The sequence below is a fragment of the Limanda limanda genome, chromosome 22, assembly GCF_963576545.1.
Source record: "Limanda limanda chromosome 22, fLimLim1.1, whole genome shotgun sequence".
In the NCBI taxonomy this organism is placed as follows: Eukaryota; Metazoa; Chordata; class Actinopteri; order Pleuronectiformes; family Pleuronectidae; genus Limanda; species Limanda limanda.
In genome coordinates this window covers 2,210,225-2,233,689 of record NC_083657.1, presented here as the reverse complement: position 1 = coordinate 2,233,689, position 23,465 = coordinate 2,210,225, and the positions used below count along the sequence as shown (strand labels likewise).

General features: G+C 40.7%; 1 protein-coding gene across 2 annotated transcripts in view; it reads right to left on the bottom strand.

Moving 5' to 3' along the window:
- si:ch211-200p22.4 (phosphatidylinositol-binding clathrin assembly protein) overlaps window positions 1-23,465 on the bottom strand; it is a 72,755-nt gene that overhangs the window by 7,030 nt on the left and 42,260 nt on the right. Inside the window, exons 9-16 of one of the 2 annotated variants that reach the window (XM_061066317.1) lie at window positions 21,556-21,641; window positions 21,302-21,425; window positions 16,164-16,306; window positions 15,133-15,233; window positions 12,365-12,457; window positions 5,203-5,337; window positions 4,137-4,167; window positions 3,723-3,855 (exon numbers count right to left, since the gene is read on the bottom strand). In XM_061066317.1, the coding sequence (XP_060922300.1) occupies window positions 3,723-3,855; window positions 4,137-4,167; window positions 5,203-5,337; window positions 12,365-12,457; window positions 15,133-15,233; window positions 16,164-16,306; window positions 21,302-21,425; window positions 21,556-21,641 (846 nt within the window). The remainder of the gene's footprint in view (window positions 1-3,722; window positions 3,856-4,136; window positions 4,168-5,202; window positions 5,338-12,364; window positions 12,458-15,132; window positions 15,234-16,163; window positions 16,307-21,301; window positions 21,426-21,555; window positions 21,642-23,465) is intronic. The other variant, XM_061066318.1, reaches the window with a different exon arrangement.

Sequence of the window (23,465 nt, the reverse complement as noted above, 5' to 3'; positions counted from 1 at the left end):
ATTACAAGTTTCTTTGAAAATGAATTTATGTATGTATTTGTCATACATATGAATGGTGTTTCTGCCTATGCAAATTAGGACATATTCAATAAGTGTGGCGCTCATGTGCTTGTCAAATTCATTTCAAAAGAAACTTGTAATACTAAAAAAAGTTACTTTTCATAAATACTTTTACTATATAAAGTTTTATTGTGGTAGGAGTAAAGGAAAAAATTAAGCCTATTTGTGTGTATTTTGGGCATATTCGATTAGTGTATAGCTCATTTGCATATTCAAATTCATTTTCAAAGAAACTTGTAATACAAAAAATGTTACGTTTCATGGTTACTTTCATTGTGTAAAGTTTTATTTTGATTGGAGTAAAGGAACAAATAGCCCTTTGGGATGTATTGTTGCCTTATTGGCACATTGATGAGAATTAAACATATTTCCTCAACTAGGATTTCTTAGGACTTTTAGTATGTTGTTCTGGACACCTCATAGAAATGATCTATGCTGAAAAAAATTATTTTACAATTGGTCGGTCGGAAAACGCTACTTTGCCTGGACTATTATATTAGGAACATGTATTGTTAAGTTCTCTTTACATACATTTTAATCAACCGACCCACAAACCGGTCAGTGGAGATGAAAGATCTACAGAAAAGAGTTTTCCTGTGGAGTCAGTCGACCTACTGAACGGATCTCAGGAGGAGAATCAATGCGACTGATCAGGTTTCATCTTTTACTTCCACCTCGAGGGAACAAGCGCCTGAAATCTGATCACAAGCATTGATCAGTGTGAACTCTCACAAGCGAGAGATGAATCCCACCTGAGGATCTGTCTGAGCATCAATGACAGCAGGCATCAGTTCATTTTATTTTCTAAGAATGACAAGAAGACGTCTGGGAGAAGAACGCAGGAGGTGTTGTGACATTTCTGCATCGCTTCACCTTCTCTGTCACTGTTTCAGTCCGTGTCTCTTTGAGCCGAGACGATTTAACATCTTCGTCTGTATCAGTCTTTTTATTCTGCCCTTTCCTTTCTCTCTAGTGTCTTGCCCTAACTAGCGGTCTATATATATATCTATAATATTTTATAACATCTTTCATCCTGGTTTTAGAGATTCAGAGCTGAACCTTTGCAGCTCCCGGTGCCATCTGCCTCTAAAGGCCACTTCCGTTCTCTTCCATCAGACGAACGACCTGAAACGACCCACACGTGCAGCTGAAGGATAAATAAGTGAAAAGCTTTGCAGGATTTCCGACCGGCTCTTTAAGTTTCAAGCGAGCGGAGACCGACACGACCTCAGCGTGCTGGTGGGAATCTCAGATATGGATTTGATTTATGCGGGTGATGCACGACAGTCAGATTATGAGCCGCTGTGCTACCTGTGATGCTCCGGTTTGTTTATTGTGTTGTGGCAGGTTGGGGTTCGCTGCTTTTAGACTTTTACAACTGTCAAGAGTTAAGTTTATTTCTTCAGGACAATCATGTCTCCAACTAAATAAACTGTTCAGGGTCAAAGCTGGATTCTTTTAATATTCTTGTAAAAGGCCGGATTCATTTCACCGCCGACAACAGAATTCAAAGACAATGTTTTATTTTGCTGAGGGAATAACTGCCACATCTTTCTGTTTTATTTTGCCGAAGTTTCGAAAGTCTGTAAACCAGAAAGATCTTAACCTGTTTAATCTATTAGCACAAGCTGATGGGAAACAGAAGGCTGATAATGCTCGATATTCCCATTTCTCTTTCCAGATCTCTTTCCAGATCTCTTTTCATAAAGCACTTTGAGCATTTTCTGCTTTGGACCAATCACAACAGAGAGGTCGAGCTGGCCAATCAGAGCAGTTTCTGCTTCTGTGACAAAGCTAACCCATAAAACTCTTTTAATACATAGACTCGCACACAACTGTTCAATATCACAAGTTTTTCCGACCTCGTTATCGTTCTAAAATATGTATTTGTTCAAATTTTGACTTCAAACTGATGAACTCATTCGATTTTTTAAGGTATTTACTATCACAACGCTTTGGTACAAAAGTTTCACAGATTTGTTCTTGTATAAAATATAGATCTTCCAATATTGTATATTTTGTTTGGTTTAATGAGAGAACAAATCTTCAGGTTGAAAGCATCCAAACTATCAAATGGAAATTGTGAATATTCTTGAAAAGGATCTTTTTTCAAATCCAGCCGTAATGATTTTGTTGGTTTGGATAAAACACACAAAGCAGAAATCAATGTTTTTTAAATAGAGTCTGAGAGGAAGGAACGGACGAGAGGAGGAAACACTTTGACTTCCTGGTATCAGCTCTTATTTAACCAGTGCAGAACATGAAGCCGGAAAAACAGAGGTGACGTCTTTTTGGGAACATTTTCTTCAAGGAATTCAATTAAGAGACAGAAGGCGACAGGGAGAGAGGGAGAGAGGGAGAGGAAGTCGGCAGGAGGAAGGATAGAAGCACATAATAGAAGGTATTTAGCAGGTTGTTAGGACTGAACAGGGATAAGTACTTACATAACTAGTATAGAACATTCCATTCTGCATCAGGACGCAACAGGGAAAAAGACAAAAGACAGAGAGAGAGAAAGAGGAGAGAGAGCGACAGAGCCAGAGTTAAAGAGAACCCGAGAAGAAGAGTGCGAGATGATGAAAATGAGTTTGAGATGATGAAAGAGGGAGGCAAAGAAAGAGCATGATGAGATGGAGACGGAGAGAAGGAAAGAGGGCGACAGAAAGAGTGAGAGAATGAAATAAGTGCGGTCGATGTCAGGGAGAGACGAGAAACGGGTTTGGAATATAAAAGGGAGAGATGAAGAATAAAGTGAAAAGGTATATGAAAGATTGGAGAAAACCGAAAGGTAGAAAGACCGAACGTAGGCAGAAAGAGAACAGGAGGAAGCAAACGGATAGAATAAGACAGAAAAACAGAGGAGGGGTCAGAACCCGGGTCGGGCAGATGTCGAGAGAAGTGAAGCGAAAACAGGACGAAGGAGATGACACCGCAAAACACAAGTCGCCACGAAACACAGGAACACGGGAAGGAAGACGGGTGGATGACAGTGCAAAACATGAGGTGGACGAGCGGGACAGGATGGAGAGATTAGAGGAGATGACAGACGGGGGGGGGGTGAAGGTGGAGAGGGGAGAAAGGAGCGGACCAATAGGAGAAGGAGAGAGAGGGAGAAAAAAGAGAAAATTATAGATATTGGAGAAAGAAAGAAAGGAAGAGTTAGTGACAGTTTGTCTTCGTCAGCCAGAAACTGCAGCTACACACACACAAACACACACACACACACACACACACACACACACACACACACTGCATGCACAGGCAGTTATATACTTGACTTTCATTTATACACACAAGGTTCAACAGATATTCTCATGCACAGATTCAGTGAGTGAGAGCAATGCAACAGTTTTACATTTTGTTTTATAAATCAATGTTTCTGGAGGTTCTTGATCCGGGAGTTTCCATTTAGTTTCTCATGCAATATTAATCTTTTATTCTGTAAAATAAAAGGTAATATCTGAAAAAAACAGGATGCAGATACGAATATGTGTGAAAGGCTCATATCAGCGAACCGATAAAGTCAGGTTCTGGTTTGTATAAATGTATAAATTACCACGATTTGAGGAACCTTTTAGTTAATTTAGCTTCAAATTACTAATAGAAGTATAACTATATCTTAAATATATAATCTTTCAGATACATTTTCATCATCTGCTTACCACGTGTTGTACAGGCATGGGCTGTGGAGCCACGGGCGCCGGACCCCACTGTGTGGTGGACATGGTCTTGTTCTGCCAGTTGTGCCCCCCCGTCAGCTTCTTCTCCCCGGGCTGGCTCCAGTGCATCTCTGGCCTGGGAGGGGGAGGAGCCGTCAGTTTCTCATGTTCAACCTCAGACACCAAAATCATGTCCTGGAAGCGTTTCATCTTTCTTTAAAGTTCTCTTCCACGATGTACACGAGTAAAGAAAGAATGAGTTTGCACGTGCTGCAGAAACTTAAATGCTTTAAGATCATTTAAACTCTTCAGAGGGAGAGGTTAAAGCAGGAAGGCGTATTTGCTTTGTTTGGTTTAGAGCCTCCCACTTGAACAACAAAAGATCAACTCAGAAACATCACATGTCAGGACACTCACTTCTTGACTGGGATCCCACCGAACTGCAGATCTGAGGAGGGACAGACACCAGAGGAGCTCAGTGATCATTCAAAGGGAGGAGTAACATTTAGTCTATTGGATTATGACTAGGGTTGCAAAGGGGCGGAAAGTTTCCGGAAATTTACAGGAAACTTTCCATGGGAAGTTTAGCTCGGGAATTTGGGGAATTTTGAAAAAAAAAAAAAACTATGCAAATTAAACGCTGAGCAATAAAAACATCATTCAAAACTCTATTTTAAAGATGTATGGAACGTTGAGTTCCAACCCTCCACTGTGCATTCTTCCATCACATGCACAGATAACTCCCAGCATGCTTCACTCTACAGCAGGGCTACTGAGGCCTGCTGTAGAGTGAAGGACTAGTCAGGTAAGTTTCCATGATATTACTGGGAAAATATATTAGCATGCTGATTGAGGATTGTTCATCTGTTCATCTAGCCTATTTCCATTCATTTATCCATCAATTGTAAAATATGTTTACAGACGATTCCAATTGTTTGGCTAACTATTTATATCTCTGGCATTGCATTAGTGTTTTTTACAAACTTTTTTCTCATCTTATTCTACTGAACAATGCCACGTGCACTCTCTCATGTGTGGAGACATTTCACCCCATCCAATGTAGAAGGAAAGGCTGTGTACATTTGCAAATACTGTGCAAAGACCTATGTTAAGAATGACACAACGATGCAGAAGCATATAGTCAAGTGCCCAAAGTTTCCTCAGGGCTCAAATCAGCCTATGACAAAACAAAATGTTTATATTTATGTCTGTATATGACAAGGTAAATACAGTTAGTATAAATTACCCACAACATTTCCAGTTTATTCCTGTTAATTCCCGTATATTCCCGTTTATTCCCGTTTATTCCCGTTAATTCCCGTTAATTCCCGTTAATTCCCATGGAAAGTTTCCAACTTTGAATATTCCCGGAATTTTGCAACCCTAATTATGACATTTTCTGCCACGTGAAAGCAAAATGGCTCTCGGAAAGATTTCATTAAAGTTTCACCACCAAGTAAAAGGTATGTTTGTGGAAACTCACTTCCCACAAGGTTGGCCAGAGAGGAGTCGAGGTCGTTGGCGAGCATCTTCCCTCCGTGGTGGATGGTCATCTGAGGTGGAGGCTGGCTGTGTGCGTGAATCGTCGGCTTCATCAAGTCTCCGAGGGCATCGAAACCTGCAGGAGAAACAAACTCAAACATGTGAATAAGATATGAAACACAGAGAGGGATACAGGCAGAGGTTAGTGCAGCATGAAGTCCCAGAGGAAAGAAGAGCAGGCATATCCCATTAAATATACATCGATATACACAAATACATTTGATAAAACAGCTCAGAACCAGCAACCAAATCAGAGATGGAAACCAGGAGGCGCAGCAGGTGAAGGTTTGGATGTTCACACGCGTTGGAATCAAGCAGATGATCAGCATTTTAGTAAGGTAGGCAACAAGAAAGGCACAAGAATGGATTAATAAAAAAATTTCATTTCATGTAAGATGCAAACATTTATTAGAAGTTGCCCTTAAATTCACATCAGTCCCCTTATTGTTAGATTTCTTTAAGCAAGATCCACAAATTATTCCCCAAGAAAACAGGAAAAAACGTGAAAATAGTCCAAATCTCACAATCCTAAGTGTAAGTGTATTAATGGGTTCTTTCCTGACCCACACAACAACCACTTCTGACAAGTTCTGTGGAAACTTGCTGACAAACAAACAAACCAACATACTGGCTTCCAGAAACCAGTTCCAATCAGCCAGTACAAACCAACCACAACGCAGACAAGTTGCTGCATCGTCTTGGTTCCAAAAACCACAGCGAAGCAAAGCAGGTGTATTAATATTCCACATTTCAACACAGAGGCAATTCAAAGTGTTTCACATTAAATATAAAAAGGTAATATGACAAGTTAAACACTTAAATGAGGGATAATATATTAAGATATAGAAAGCAGTGTAAGAAATTAGTATTTGATTTAAGAATCAAATTAGTGGCGACAAACATCCCTGCACGTGTCAGGTTTACCTCTGATGAAAACACACGACTCAGAAATCTAGATAGACGTTTCTCAAATGCGTATATTTCTCATTATAGATCCTGTTACTATAGAGAATAAGATCATTTCATGTTTTCCACATCGTTTCTAGGCTGAACTGTAACTATCACTATAGCAAAAGTGAAGGCAGTAAATGTACCAACAATACCTCTTATAGTGAATATGGACTACATCTTTATTTCGGGGGATACTCATTTGTTTTCAATGTGTATCCGCTTAACCTTCTGCTAAGAAATAAAGATCTCGAGAGCCGCCTTCATCCTGTTTCTACCAATCTCTCCAGCATGTCCACTTCCAGGTTAACCGCTGTAATGAAGCCGAGCTGGAAGGTTTTAATCTGAGAGTTCTGCTGAGCTTTGCCTCCTGAACGTGAACCTGAATCTCGCCGCCTGCCTTCCTGTTAATTTAATTCTTCCTGACCTATTTCAGCGTTTTTCCCCGACACCGACGGAGGTTCATGTTCAAAGCAGATCCACTTCACCAAGACACGCCTCCTCGTCTCCACGGAAACAAAGCCGAGTGTGTAATCCCCGAGTCGGTAGCTCGCAGCCAGGTGATTGATTTGTGTGTCGGTCGCTGTCATGTTCACATTCTGAACAGAGATCAGTCTTGAACATGTATGTGTGTGCACGCTTGTGTGTTACATATTGTTTGTGCATGTCTGGCTGGTGTAAATTAATAATTTCCTGTGTGTGTGTGTGTTTGTAAGCACCTTTGTCAACAAGTCCCCATGTCAGCACTCATTCAGCTAATGGCTCAGCTGTGAGTGTGTTGATTTTGGGCGCCGATATTAGCAAGTAAAAGAAATTCGTCTGATATACATACAAAAAAATGCCAATAATTGCTACGATTGATGAATGAAAAAGAAATCGGTCGGGCTCTCGTGTGAACGTGGTGAAGTAAGACGAAGGTAAAAGTTAAAAAACGTAACCTTGTGATATGCTTTTATATTAACAACCAGGTTTGGGTCTGGCTCGGTTAGTTTTCTATTCCTGCAGAAAGGAAGCGTAAATAAAAGGCAGGAGCAAAGCTGGACAGAAATGAAGTTTGAAAGAGACAGAATGAAAGAAAACTACTGTAAATGTACGTGGATCTCTGCAGAAACCAGAGGAGGAAGAGAGGAGGAGGGTGGGAGAGAAAGAGAGGCAAAGGAGGGTGGAAAAAAGAGGCAGGAATAATATTTAGTTAGGAAGCGGTGTGTTGCTCTGACAGCGGTGCTGACACAAGAGGTTCAGAAAACACTTTTCCTGCTAGCTTAGCAGATGAGAGAGAAAGAGAGAGAGAGAGAGAGAGAAAGAGGGGGAAGCTCACACAGACGGAAAGAAGTGGAACAGAGAGGAAGAGGAAAGTTGGGAGAGAGAAGAAAGACGAGGGGGGGGTGAATGAAGAAAGCAGCGGGAGAAAGAAACACAGTTTGTTCCTCTATCTCTTTAATTCTCTCGACTCTAATTTCTCTCCCTCCACCGTCGGCATTTCCATTCTTGTTGTCACGGAGATAAAACACTTTGGCAACGTGGGTGATTTTCTTGTTTTTTAGTTTCTTCTTCAAGCTCCGTGTCAGTAAAGCCCAGTGAAGTAAACTGAACCGAGGGAGCAAGAGAAGAGAGTCGGAGGGTGGAGGAGGAGAAGAAGTGGAGGTGATGAAGCGAACGCTGAGCTGGATGTGCATCGATGTGGGAGGAGCACGCCGCCCGGGTCAGTTCAGGTGTTTGACAATCGACTGAGCCGAAGATCAAAGTGAAGGAAGTGAAATCCGTGTCAAGGGTTCGATTCCGACACCGTGGAGAGAATCTGTTACTTGCAACTAGGGTTGCAAAGGGGCGGAAAGTTTCCGGTAAATTTCCGGAAACTTTCCGGAAACTTTCCATGGGAAGTTTAGCTCGGGAATTTTGGGAATTTTGAAAAAATTAAATAAATACGCAAATTAAACGCTGAGCAATAAAAACATCATTCAAAACTCTATTTTAAAGATGTATGGAACGTTGAGTTTCAACCCTCCACTGTTCATTCTTCCATCACATGCACAGATAACTCCCAGCATGCTTCACTCTACAGCAGGGCTATTGAGGCCTGCTGTAGAGTGAAGGACTAGTCAGGTAAGTTTCCATGATATTACTGGGGAAAATATATTAGCATGCTGATTGAGGATTGTTCATCTGTTCATCTAGCCTATTTCCATTCATTTATCCATCAATTGTAAAATATGTTTACAGACGATTCCAATTGTTTGGCTAACTATTTATATCTATGGCATTGCATTAGTGTTTTTTTACAAACTTTTTTCTCATCTTATTCTACAGAACAATGCCACGTGCACTCTCTCATGTGTGGAGACATTTCACCCCATCCAATGTAGAAGGAAAGGCTGTGTACATTTGCAAATACTGTGCAAAGACCTATGTTAAGAATGACACAACGATGCAGAAGCATATAGTCAAGTGCCCAAAGTTTCCTCAGGGCTCAAATCAGCCTATGACACAACAAAATGTTTATATTTATGTCTGTATATGACAAGGCAAATACAGTTAGTATAAATTACCCACAACATTTCTATTTTATTCCCGTTTATTCCCGTTAATTCCCGTATATTCCCATGGAAAGTTTCCAACTTTGAATATTCCCGGAATTTTGCAACCCTAATTGCAACTGAATGTGAGAGAAACTGAGAAAAGGTTGAATGATCTAAAACACTTTGACAATGTGAGTTCATCAGTAACAGAGACGGAGGGGATCTGTTTTGTTGTCTTGGTCTATATTTGGAATGTCATAAATACAGTTAACAATAATAACGTGGATAAATTCACCACTTTAATAATATCTTCTTGTTTTAAACACGCTGGGGGGTGGAAATCCCACAGAGCAGCAGCCTGATTATAAAGATGGACGACACGTCTCAATTTTCTCCCACTATCTGATCACCAGCTTGTCTGAGCTGCAAATCATGATTCATCTCCACGATCTCATGGCATCAAATCAGTGATTAGAACCAAAACTCATCAGCAGCAGGAACACTTGAACATGATGGGAAACGTCTTTGAGAATAAATCTATTAGACGGGTAATTCCAATTTTTAAGACTCTGCCAGTGTTCATGAGTTGATTGTGTGAAAGCAGGACTTTTAGGGAGTTTTTCCTTTATATCAACCAGTGATAATATTGGGTTCAGGAAGATTCACTTTTAAAAATGGAGATGAAAAGATAAATCCGAGAGAATGAAGACGCAGAAGGGAGGAAAACTTTAAATGCTCATTAAAATAATGTAATTATCCAATTCTGAAACCTGATTTTAAAACAAACTAAGAATCTGAATATTGGAATCTTCTCAGCGAGGATTCAGCAAATAACAAATGCAGCAAACACAACATTTGCCCAAAATCAAATAAACAAATTAAATAAAAATGAATGTGAATGGAAATGGAAAAGAAGAAGCGACCGCAGAGAAAAACAGGGAGAGAGATAATTGCAGGAACTGTCAAAGTAAACAGAAGACAGATATTAATGATGGGAAATGAGAAAACAAAGTAAAGACGGCACAAACACACGAAAAGCTTCAACACTGTGCACAGCCATCCCCAAAAATATGATCTCTACAACAATGCCTCCAGCTTCCTCTACACAAATCTAATCGTTTAAATTGGACACAACATTTCAGATAAAGACGATGCACTTTGCGGAGGAGACGGAGAAAAGAAGCTTGTTTTGTAAAATGTAAAGAGGCAGAGAAAAGAGGAGGAGGAGGAGGAGGAGGAGGAGGAGGAGGAGAGCAGATGGAAAGGAGTTGCCTGGGTGATTCTTGCCTTGTGAAGTGTGATGGGGAGACGATGAGGCAAAAACAGAGAGAGAGATGAAATAAATGGAGGGTTGAGGAAGGAGGAGGAGGAGGAGGAGGAGGAGGTGGGTGAGAGACGATGTGAACAACAACAACTAAACACAAGGAGCAGAAGCAGACAGATGGGACGGAAATGACAGACGACGTGAGAACAGACACAGACGTGGAAACACACACGGTTACAAACACTTAACAAATATACAGACACGTTGACACACACACACACACACAGAGATACAGTAGCTACACACATGCAGGGGGTTTGTGTGAGATGCTGCCAGTGGCCCAGATGGTTGCACTGGTGGTTGCAGCTTCAACACAGACTCTATTAATAGGAAGGAGTTAGTTTGTGTAAAGACAAAAGACAAACTGCACTGGAGCCTCCAGCTGGAACTGCTGAGGTCCAACAGGAAATCAGAAGCTCACAAACAGAACCTGAGGCTTTGGACTCTTTAAATATTCACTGGAACACAGACTACACTGATTTCTACTGGCTGCAGCTCAACGCATTCAACTCAACTAGATGATAATTGACTTAGAACGAATCTCATCATCTATAAAAGGGCTCATTCTAAACAGGCCGTCACTGCACTGGTTACACAAACTATAACAATAATGTGATTGAAATAAATCAGATTTCATGGTTTAAGGATGTGTTTCCAGACATGTGGTTTGTGACCTTATGGAGGACCATACATGACTTAAGTATAAATAAATAAATAAATAAATAAATACAGAAATAAATAAATAAATACAGAAATAAAAAAGGAAATTAATTAATTAATACAGAAATAAATAAATAAATACATTTATAACAGAAATGTCTAAATAAATGTCTTGAATCTTGCATGAGACTGCGGTTAGGCCCGCCTTTCTCATTAGCATAAGGTGATTGAAAACGTGAAAAATATAAATCAGGGAATAAATAAATGTGCAAATATATTTAAGACATTTATTTAGACATTTCTGTTGTTATTAACGTATTTATTTATTTATTTCTGTATTAATGAATTCATTTCCTTTTTTTATTTCTGTATTTATTTATTTATTTCTGTATTTATTTATTTATTTCTGTATTTATTTATTTATTTCTGTATTTATTTATTTATACTCAAGTCATGTATGGTCCTCCATATGACCTGGCTGCGTTTGATGATCCCGTCAAACAAATCAGTGTCACCAGGATGAGGAGGAAGACGCTTTTCAACAAGGTTCTCCTCTGAAAAAATCTCATTCAACACCAGCTCCGTCCTCCTGTGAAGTCTCACAGCTTCCTCCTCTTCCCTCCTTCATCTTCTGCAGAGTCGGCAGACGACCTCTGCAGGGAGTCGCTCTTATCTGCTGGGCTTTTCTGTTTTTTCTTTCGGAGCCGTCGATAACTCACCGTGCCTTAAAATTATACACTCAGCCGGAGCTTCTCGGGACCAGAGCGGAGTTGAGAGATTGATGTGTCAGTTGCTGAGAGGTTAAAAGAAAGTGAGCTAATAAGACGGCCCGGAGCCAAAGCCTCCGACCGGCAACACTGAGAAACCACGAGTCCAAAGCAGCTGCTGTGACAGAGAGGACAACAAGGCAGGACTGAGCAGTTTGAGAAAAGGTTCACACACATCGTGACTTTGAGATGCTGCGTCTTTCACTGGACTCAAAGACTCTGGTTGGTGGTTAAATGATGTAATTTCCTATTAGAGTAAATGAATAAACCCTGTAGAAATACACACAAAGAGAAAATATCCTGTCGCTGGGATCAGTTAACTTTAAATTCAGTCGAGTGAAAACAAAACTCTGACAAAGACCCTTAAAGATTCTTACTTTACTTATGTTCTTACTCATTTCAACTGGGTGGAGAAAGTTGATGAGAAATTTCCGTGGACCAATCAGGATTGAGCTAAATCAAATCTGACAAAGTCCTAAGGAAGTAGATTAGATTGGATGTTGAGTGTTTAACTTTATAAATATATTTTACAGCAGTTTTTCTGAACATTAATTCTTATTATTGCTTATATCCTGATTATCTATTGATAAAAACTAATCCTGGAGATCTGACAGCAAGTTCTTCTTTTCCTAACTTTTAAAATCCAGCTGAAGTTTAAATTAACTGACCTCCCGGCTGACAGAGCTGGAGTTCTCTCGTCGGAAACTTAATTAATAATTCAAGCAGCAGGTTAAGTGACGAAGCCACCACCCCCCCCCCCCCGCCGAGTTTCAGAAACAGCCACAAGTTGCAGGAGCAAGTCAGAGGGTTAGTTCAAAACGCTCGAGCCGCCAGCAAAGCCACAAGGTTTTAGTGTTCAGGCGAGGATCCAGAGCAGGCTGGTTTTACCGGCTGCAGGTTGGTGGCCGTTGTTACTGGGTTCAGCTTTATTCCCAAACACCGCATCGAAATCTACGGCCATGGTCGCTGCTGGCTCCAGTCCTGAGGGAGGCAGTTAGATATGACACGTTAAAATCCTGGTTGTGCTCTGGAAGCTGCAGAATGGTCTTTATCGGGAAGGGGGGGTGGTTCTTAAAGGGACAGGAGCTGAGACCAAGTGTTTGAGACAGAGGCTGAAAAGAGGAGCTGCAGCGATGGACAGTCTGAGGAACATGAACCTTATAGTCCAGGCAAAGTAGCCCATTTTGGAGCCAAAAATAGAAGTAATTGTAAAATAATTTTTTTCAGCATACATTATTTCTATGAGGTGTCCAGAACAACATACTAAAAGTCCTAAGAAATCCTAGTTGAGGAAATATGTTTAATTCTCATCAATGTGCCAATAAGGCCCGGCAACAATACACCCAAAAAGGCTGTTTTTTTCGTTTACTCCTATCAAAATGAAACTTTACACAATGAAAGTAACCATGAAACGTAACATTTTTTGTATTACAAGTTTCTTTGAAAATTCATTTTAATATGCAAGTGAGCTATACACTCATCGAATATGCCCAAAATACACCCAGCTCATGTGCTTGTCAAATTCATTTCAAAAGAAACTTGTAATACAAAAAAAGTTACTTTTCATAAATACTTTTACTATGTAAAGTTTTATTGTGGTAGGAGTAAAGGAAAAAATTAAGCCTATTTGGGTGTATTTGGGGCATAGTCGATTAGTGTATAGCTCATTTGCATATTCAAATTCATTTTCAAAGAAACTTGTAATACAAAAAATGTTACGTTTCATGGTTACTTTCATCGTGTGAAGTTTCATTTTGATTGGAGTAAAGGAAAAAATAGCCCCATTGGGGTGTATTGTTGCTGGGCCTTATTGGCACATTGATGAGAATTAAACATATTTCATCAACTAGGATTTCTTAGGACTTTAAGTATGTTGTTCTGGACACCTCATAGAAATGATCTATGCTGAAAAAAATTATTTTACAATTAGTCGGTCGGAAAACGCTACTTTGCCTGGACTATTAGAACCTTCTCAAGTAATAACACCATTTATTAATTATATAAGCAACTGGAATACAAAGGAAAAATATGTAACATCAAACTGGGATTTTTCCTTTATAGGATCCAAAATAGCAGCTTTGAAGTGGCAGCGTTTCCACCACCTCCTGCTCCACTAATCCTATTAGAGGAGGAACATGAACCTCACAGGCTCCAGCACACGGCCATTGTTGCTGCTCAGTAATTCGTGCGGCTGTGTGAACGTCAGGAGAGTAAAGTCTGCCAACGAGGAAATCCACCGAGGCACCTTTTGTTTTTTTTATGTCTTCATCCGCATCCCTGTCGGGGGATTAGGGGGCGGAGCCTCGGAGGGAGGCTGCGTTTGTGCGATCCACGAAACAAGAGCTCACGACACGGTGCGCCACATCGGATATTAATAAACATGATGTCGGCGTCACAGCGAAGCTTTCAGGAAACACAACGGGAATAAAGCCATTCCGACAACTGACTGACTAAACTAAACATGGGAGGTCGAAAATGGAATATCATTAAATGTGGTTTCTGAGAAATAACCCTTTTCTACCGGGACATACCCAACTTGCAGATTATCACTAAATTGGATGATTAAGGCAGTTTATATGTTAAAACAAATGTACAATGTTTCTAAGATGATGGTATCGAACCTTTGTGACAATAACATGTAACTGAGGTTTGATATTTAACAGTTTAACACAAACCTTGATTATATGCAAGTAAAAAAAGAAAGAAAATAGGAATGTAAATGAACTTTACTGTTTTTTTATCCTGTAAAATAAAAGCTTTTATAGCAGCAAACATAAAACTACCGATGTTTATGACAGGCTCATGTTTGATTTAAGTCTCCACCACAAATATATGTTTGTCCCGAGACAGTTAATTGAAACAAGTGTGTCCTCTGTCGGCCGCCTGACGGAGACGCCATCGGGTTTATTTACGACCTCGGACGTTCACAGAGCATCGTGTCCTTTGTGTTCTTTCTGACAGAAGCTCGGGGGATATTTATCTCAGCTCCCGTGTCGGAGCCGCTGATAGAGTTAAAGGATGATATCTCAGCTAAGACTCTGAAGTCTGGGCCCAACTCTTTATCAATGGCTTCAGTTTAATCCTCTGTCATGAAGCCGGTAATACTCTGCACCAACTGCTCCTCAGGACTCATCTCTCCGCTCGCGTTCTGATTTGAGAAATCTGATTCTGAGATGAAATGTCGCAAATCAAGGTTGTTTGAATGTTAGAGGACGTTTCCACACACTGGTTTACTGCTCAGGGCAAAGAATGTAAATGACGATGGAGCTAAAATATGAACATATTGGATTTTATTGTATATTTTGGAGCCAGAGTTGATCATGAAGTGGAGCCACGGCATCAAAGCCTGCACTCGACCAAGAGTGAGTCAGCCTCAGCTGTCAATCATGAGGTTTCACCGCATTCTTACATCATCAAGTAACTAATCAAAACCAAACATACGACAAATGGATGTTGAGACAGGTTCACGAGTGGCCAGTGGGAATATTTCAGAAATAAATTCATTTATGTGTGTGTGTACAGGCCTGTGTTTGTCTTATTTGCATGTCCGCATTCCTGCTGGTGCCTTCATATATATGTAAATACAAGTGTGTGTCTGTGTGTGTCTGTGTGTCTGTGTGTGTGTGTGTGTGTGTGTGTGTGTGTAGGTAACGTACCTCCCCAGGCACTGTTGGCGGTGGAGATGGAAGGATTGCTATGCACAGCGGGGATGAAGGCCGGCTGAAGATCAAACAGGTCACTGTTCAGATTGGGCACGCTGATGAGTGAAGGAGGCAGTGAAGGGGGGATGATGGGAGAAGGAGGGGGGGGGAGAAAGAGGAGAGAAAGGAAGAGAGAGGTGATGAGAGTAGTGATGGAACCAAAGGGAAACAAATCAAGTGAACAGGTCAGTGACAAGAGAGAAGCCAGATACAGAAAGATAAATGAGACAGAGCATAAATATTTAATCAATTACGCATAAATAGCAAAAGCCACAAGTAAAAAATGTTCATTTGTCACAGATAAAGATTAATTCTCTCTCTCTGAAGGGATGTAAAAATTGTGACGGGGCAATAAAACAGTTACGAGCAGTAAATCACACAGCGTGTTGGAGTGAGAGCATGATGAGAGTCAAATCTGTTTGGATTATCGATGAATGACTAGTTTCACTGTAGCTCTGCTGCTCTGGGTTCTTCTGACTGGACTGAATATTAAGTTTTATCAATGTTTCAAACTCCAGGAAGTGAAAGAGTTGTTCATCCATCCGTCATCTCAGGAATCCATGAAGAAGTTTATCAATCGAGTATTTGGTGTTTTTTATGGTTATTTGGCAACGTTTTGATTATTTCTGACTTCTAACAATCCAGAAAGTCTTGTGCATTGAATCATAAATTATGAAAGAACCAAAATATTCCGCCATCAAATTAATTTTGTCCTCTTTTGCTGCTGCAATGACCTATTTTTTGTTCCTGTCTAACTGTCCCTCTTTGTAAGTGTGTTAATTATTCAATAACTCAAAATAAGGACTTAATATAATTAATGGAGAGTGAAGAGGTTTTTTGTATATTTGTCACTGGGACTTGTTGGTCAAACTAGTGTGTGTGTGTCTGTTTGCTAAGCATGTGCGTGTGTGTGCGTGTGTGTGTGTGTGTGTCTGTGTGTGTCAGTGTGTGTGTGTGTGTGTGTCTGTGTGCGTGTGTGTGTGTACCTGTTGGCGGACAGCGTGGAGGTGAGGAACTCTGGGTTTTGTGTGATGTGGTTGTTGTTGGCGAGGCCTATCGATTGGCTGCTGGGGGAGGCAGAGGGCGGAGTCTGCATGTTCATCTCCTTCAGGCGCTGGTCCTGAGGGACATACACACACAAACACACAAACATATACACATAAATACACAAGGAAAAAAAAGCACAGTGGGATCAGGACAATGGTTAAAGAGTAATTTCCCCTTAGAGTTTTGTTTCCAGTAAACTCAAGTCCTGGAAAACAACACACACAAGTCAAATCATTAAACTTCTCTCCAGAGGATTTTTGGCCTATTTCACAGCAGCTGTCCTGTAAAGTCATGAGTGGAGAATAGAAGTTGAATAAAAATAGACTCAAGGTCCAGAAATTGAAGCCAAAGCGGACGCGTGAAACCTGTATTCTCTCAAATGACCAGTAGGGGGCTAAGTGCAGAAATTCCCCTAATTGCAAAAGGTTTCATTCTTAGAAAATGACTCTACTCTTAAATAGATTTATAATGTCAGTAAAACATAATGAAGAAAAACTCATTAAGGTCTCAATCTCTAGTTTCAAGTCTTTGTCTCATTTAGAGTCAAGCATCGTACACATTGGGGGCGTGGCTACCGTTTGATTGACAGCTAGTAATGTCCAGCTGCAGGTGTGTCGTCATTAGTGAGAAGAAAAGGAGAAGTTTGAATGCGTTTGCTTCACTTAGTTTCTGGCTTTCAAAGCTGAAGTCAGGCAGGAATCCAAGTGAATTTATGAATATCATTTGCTTGGTTTGTGCTGCCAAGGTTTCTTTTCAGTGCTGGATTCCTCGTGCACAAAATAATGACTCGCAATTAGCTTCAAGTGCTTTAAAACACGCCAGTTCTATCGGTTTTCAGTGAGAAATACAACCTAACACAACATTGTCTGAATATTTTTGCCGTCACGTGTCTGAAACAGGATTTGACGCAGCTGCAGCCGGCTCCCAGCAGAACTCAGATCTCCAGAGACACAAACACAGACGTCAGCAGCAAAACACCAAAACTGAACTGAAGCTGAAACTGAGGTTTGGACTTTTGTTTTGTTTTCCGACGATTCGAGGTGATGAAATAAAGACGTATGAATCTGTGAGAGTTGTCTCCTTCATTCAGTATGTATGAAAATAGATAAATCAATAAGATGCTTTACAGTTTCAAATATCAGAATGCTGTTTAATAAACCCTGTCTCCTCCGTGTTACTGGATGGGACACGGACCAAACTACAGCACAAATCAAATAAATTACAGATTGTTATCACACTGATGTCTGTTCAGGTGTTTTAGTCAAATACTTATATTCATATTCATACTTCTACTATATATCATATCATACTCTCTGTATATTCTTGTTTACGTAAGTCTATATACACATATTTATACATGTGTACATGTTATAATTACTATTATTATACCACCATTACTATTATATATACTGTGCTGCCATTATTACCATATACTGCTTTTATATTGGTATAATTACTATCATATATAAATATATATTATGTTATATTATATACTATATACACTGTACTATTCTTATATACTGTCTAACAATACCATTACCATCATATCATCAGTACTTTTACCATCATCTTGCCAATGCACCTTATCTACCTATTTTATTGTATTTTATCTTGTGTTTCTGTTTTTTATTCTTTCTACCTCAATATTTTTTATTTTATTCTATTGTATTTTATTGTATTCAAATATACCGGCTGCTATGACGACTTAATTTCCCTTCGGGGATGAATAAAGTACTCTATCTATCTATCTATCTATCTATCTATCTATCTATCTATCTATCTATCTATCTATCTACGTGATAAGTTTGATTGACGGATCACTGAGACTGGCCGCTGAGGTATTTCCTCAGATTTCCTGCAGAATGCGTCGTCTTTAACAACAACAACCTCTGGAATGTCAGCACCTGTGGATACACAATATTTCAGCAGTCGGAGGAAACTAGAGACGTGTCGTCCATCTTTATCTACAGTCAAGAAGTTTGAAGCTGCGAGTGAGGAGACTGAATCTTTTATTTGGTTTTGACACTGCTGATGTTTGCACGACCACAGATGAATCAAATCCTGCTTCACAGTGTAAAGTCTCTCAGGTCTGAAACACAACTGCACAACAATGTAGAAATCCCCTTAATTATATGACTGCTGCTCAGAGACTCTGGGGCTCTGAAGGTGTTTCCACAAACGTTTGGAAATCTCCCCTCCTGCTACACTTTTCATTTCTTGCATGAATTTGAATGTTTCGCCTCAGGGTCAGTTATATAAAAATGAAAAATCTCAATAAATAAAACACAGTGTAGGTAATCCATAGTGGTTCTACATGCAGTGAACATACTCAACCCACCAGGGCTGTTGGAGTTTTCCCATAAGTGACTACATTATATTTTATTGCTTTGTTGATTGATTTTGTCATCCTTGCTGCTCTATTGCTTATTTCTGGTGCTTATATCCCATCTGCTTATATTTCCCGCTGGATCTTATTACTTCTGCTGCTGCAAAGACCTAATTCCACTGCAGGGATCGATCCACGCGAGTCCCATCATGTACAGGGAAATAACACCTTTCTTTAAAAACACACAGAAAGCAATTTACAGTACAACAAAAGAAAAGGTGTTTGGCAGGGAACGGCCAGGGAGTGGAAACGCTGCCACTCACAGAGATGTATTTTATTTATTTACACGCAGATGTTTAATTCAGTTCAAATCCCGAACTTGAAGGTATGGAAATGATCTTATTCCCTTTACAGCCTCTTGCATCTTTAAATGAATTTTGACAGATTAATAAACCGGATCTCGTGCAGAACGAGCCACAGCCGAGCGGAGGCTTCATTGATATTCTGACAGCGTAGCCAGGAACAAATGGGAACTGCTGTTATTGTTTGGGCTGAGGCCCCAGCTGGACAGTAGCTGACTGTGTAAGTGTCTTTCCATGAGTGTGTGTGTGTCTGTGTGTGTGAATGTGTGTGAGTCCATACGGACACCAGGGCACACGGACAGCTGGACGTGAGTATTTGGACGACCCCTGCTGACCCCGGCTCCCTCGTTGCCTCTCTTACTCTGTTATGTTCTCGCTCTCACTTTATCTCTCGCTAAACCCAGAGGTAATCAGTGGACCTCGGCAGAAACAGGGCAACCAAGGGCACGGCTAAAATCCAATCAGCCGTGCACACAAACAAACACACACACCGAGACACACTGGCAGCACACACTGCGCCTGATCTGCCAGGATACACACACGCCTCACACACACAGATCGACAGAGCTCACAGATACTGGCAACGTGAATCCACACACACTGGATCTCGTCTGCCAGGATGCAAGCATGATCAAAATGCACAAACACACACACACACACAGCCGATGTGTAGCCCGTTTTGTAGCCTCACTGCTCTTACTCGATTACAGATCGCTGTGAGGCAGGACTCCCGGGGCTGGAGGAGGAAATGTCAACACATTTTACACTCGACTTTTCTGCGGCTCAGCACTGAGGCTCTCGGCCTTTATCCTCAACAGGAGTTCAGCAAACTGCAAAGTTGCAGGTTGATCCGTCAGCGACAACACAGTCAGCCCGATTCGTACCACAGCAGCAGCAGTGCGGTTATAGACGCACTGTGTATATATATATATATAGATATTACTTTTAATAACTACTGGTGCCGTTTGTCAGGGCTCAAGTGTGATGTAGTTGCTTCAGATTTGCAGTTTACTCTCTGTGTGAGAGTTTTAAATCCAGCGGCTGCATCAGACGATTCCTGGGATGTGGCTCTTTAGTTCAGGAGATCAAATTCCTCTGTGGATCCTCAGAGTTCTGCTTCTGCACTTCCTGTTTGCAGCAGTAAATTCTTGACATTATCACACTGTCCCTCAGCTTAGAGAGGAGAATACAACTAGGGTCAAAATTAAACTATACGATCATAAATACCATAATAAAACATCAGAATCTGCTTTATTGGTCTGATATAAACAGGGAATTTGACCTTGGTTCTCAGCAGCATAAATATATGTACAGTTGCCGTTCCGTAGAAATATGGAATAATAAATTGGTTAATGTTTAAATAAAAACAGAGTAAATATCCAAAAATGTCCTTATTTAATGGGCCATAAAAAGAGAAATCAAGGAATCATTTCCCAATCAAATATTAATCTCTCAATAAGTAGTTTAAATTAAAAGGGTGGGTTTTAGAAAATAACATAAAAAGTCAGTAAGTAAATCATTTAAAAATACATTATTGAATTCTATAAATAAGTAATGGAATATAAAAATCTGTTTAAAAATGCAGTTTAAAAGAGGAATAAATAAACATTTTCATCAGGCGTTAGAAAAAGGCAAGTTTACTTTTCCCTGCTGCTTTTCCTATGAGACATTTGACGCCAAAAGTGCTTTATTGACTCAAACACTTCACCCACCATCAGAGGTGAGTAGGTCAGGGTTCCTACAGGTTTTAACAAGATAAATTTAAGACTTTTTAAGACCTTTTTAAGACCACTTTGAATAGAGTTTAAGACCTATTTCACGACCATACTGGCAAAAAGTATGAAGGAAAATTACTATGAAAGAAGAAATAAGTCACAGAATTACTTACAAAGTAAATTTATACCCATTCAACATAAGAACAATAACAATACACAAGTCAAACAAGCTTTAAACATGCTTTAAACATGCTGAAATAAATTGAAATAAAAGGATGTTCCATAAAACATGTCCAGAGAAGGAAATTAAACATCCCATCGAACACTTCAAAACCTCTAACTTCTCAGCTCTGGCCGAATCAAATTTAAGACCTTTTTAAGACTTTTTAAGGCCTAAAATTTCGATTATTAAATTTAAGACCTTTTAAGACTTTTTAAGACCCCGCGGGAACCCTGGTAGGTAATGAGTGCATTTTCCTTTCGGGGTGAACCATCCCTTTCATACCAGGTAATCTTATTCCATATAAATCCAGTAACGTCCACTTCAGACAGAGCAGAGAGACTTTCCCCAGGGAGTGGAAGGAGAAAGAGGCCGAACTGTGGCAGCTGGTCGTTCTGCCTCCACAGTTCTGAGCCTAATGTTTAATTTGCTTTACAAGTAGAAAGTCTGTTACCTTTAGAGCATGCAGTCGGGCCTGCTCCTCCTCCAGGGCCTGCTGCTTCTCCTTCTCGTCCATGCGGCTGAAGGACATGCCGGTGGAGGACAGGGAGGAGACGGCGCTGGACAAGGTGGACGCTCTGCAGCCGAGAAAACAGAGCATGAGCACATTGATGATAAGCTTTAGATTTCTTAGTTTTTCACACAGTTCTTGCTTCTCTGTCTTATATTTAAAGATACTGTCTAACGGCAGGTGATCAAGATGTCTACCTGGTGTCTGCGTTCAGCTCCTTGGTCTTCTTGCCCTCCAGAGAGGCCAGGTGCTGCTCCAAAGCCTCCAGGAGGCTGCTGGGGGCCTGAGGGAGAACAATGAGAGTGAATGAGAAAACGATTCGGTAAACAGCTCAACTTTTAGAGAGATCACTCACTTTCCTCTCATCTGCACAGAAACCCCACCCACACATACAGTTACACACACAAACACAGCACCCAGGAGTTAGTTGGTCTCACAGGAAGGTAGCAGAGTGCATCGGGTTCTAAGAATAGTCATGTCAACATGCAGCAAACACTAACAGCGTTAGCAGGAGACTCAACGGAGAGAGAGAGAGAACAAAGGAGGAGGTTGAAAGACAAAGAGCGAGGGAACAGGTGGAGTGCGGAGGAGAGGTCGCACCGGGTTCTTCTCCGGAGAAGTCTCATGAGCAGGAGCCCATCAGTTCTCATTCATCTTCCCCCTTGTTGTGTTTTTCCTCTTTGTCTCATCCCAGCTGAGGAACAAGTGTGAGGATGAAATGTGGTTTGTGTTTCCCATGTGAAGAAGCAGCAGGAGATTCTCCAGGAAGACGTGGAGAACATTGAGACAAAGGGACGTGTCTGAGTAGAGCAGCGGGACATGACACTTTCATTTAGCTGCGGAGAGCTCAGGGTTTATGTTTACAAGCACAACATCACTGCTATCGGCTCTTATCGGAGATGTTTGTATTTCAAGTTTCACGTCCATTACGTGTTGGAAACATCTTTAACACGCCAACTCGCTTGCTGTGAATTTACTCAAATTGTGTATATATCAGAGGAGAGCAGCGACCGTCACATTTCAGAAGCAGGAGCCTGAAAAATTTAACATTTTCGCTTGATAAATCAGCTGAAACACTCTTGAAAAGCAAATACTTTGATATCCAATTAATCATTCAGGTCATTTATCAAGCAGAAATGTCAAATATGATTCTGTGATTCCAGCTTGTCAGTTGTAAGGATTTGCATATCTGTTTTATATCCATGTAAATGACTAAAGTTGAGTTTTAATGCGGTATTGAAGGCTTTATGATATGAAATTCCATTTTCACGTCCGTCTCGTGTTAGAAACATCTTCAACACGCCCACTCGCTGTGAACCTTCTGAACATTTAACAAGGGCAGTAAAAGTTAGGGAAAATATCTGCAGCAACTAAATCTGTTCTGTTCCACTTGGGGAAAGAGATTATTCTCTAAACTTTTTACCTTCTCTTAATTACTTGACCAGAAAATAAATGAGCGAGTCCAAGAGTCTCTGAAACGAGCTTTGTTGTGAGATGACATAAGGAAGCTGCATTAAAACGTCAGCTCTAATGTTCTGGAAGTAAGAGAGAGACGGTTCCTCGGGGATTCGTTGCTACGCTACTACAGAAAAACACAATCCAGCGTCAAACTCAAGATCAGCTCCGATTGTTCCCGTTGCACAACACCAGGTCCTCAGCGCTCGTTAGGAGCCTCGTTAACGCAGTGAAACCGAGGGAGAGAAGTGAGGGAGAGAAGTGAGGGAGAGAAGTGAGGGAGAGAAGTGAGGGAGAGAAGTGAGGGAGCTGCTTTGTTCAGAGCCGTGGTTCTCTCTCACTCGTCTGCAGCTTAACGCAGAGGAGAGAGGAAATTCTTCCACTGTGAAAATATGACAACGTCACGTCTGTCTCTCCATCCACAAGAATGTAACGTCAGTGCGCACACACACACACACACACACACAGACACACACATTCCCACACACACTTGGGAGTGTTTTGGCTTCCTGAGCCCTCTGTGGCTGGCTAGACGGTGGGCTCCTGCCAAACTGTTGCCTGGTTGTTAAAGACACAGACTCACGGAGGAGAAAGAGACACTATTTAACTGTCAGTGGGTTTTTGAAAAGGTGGAGAACAAAGACCTGGTGTG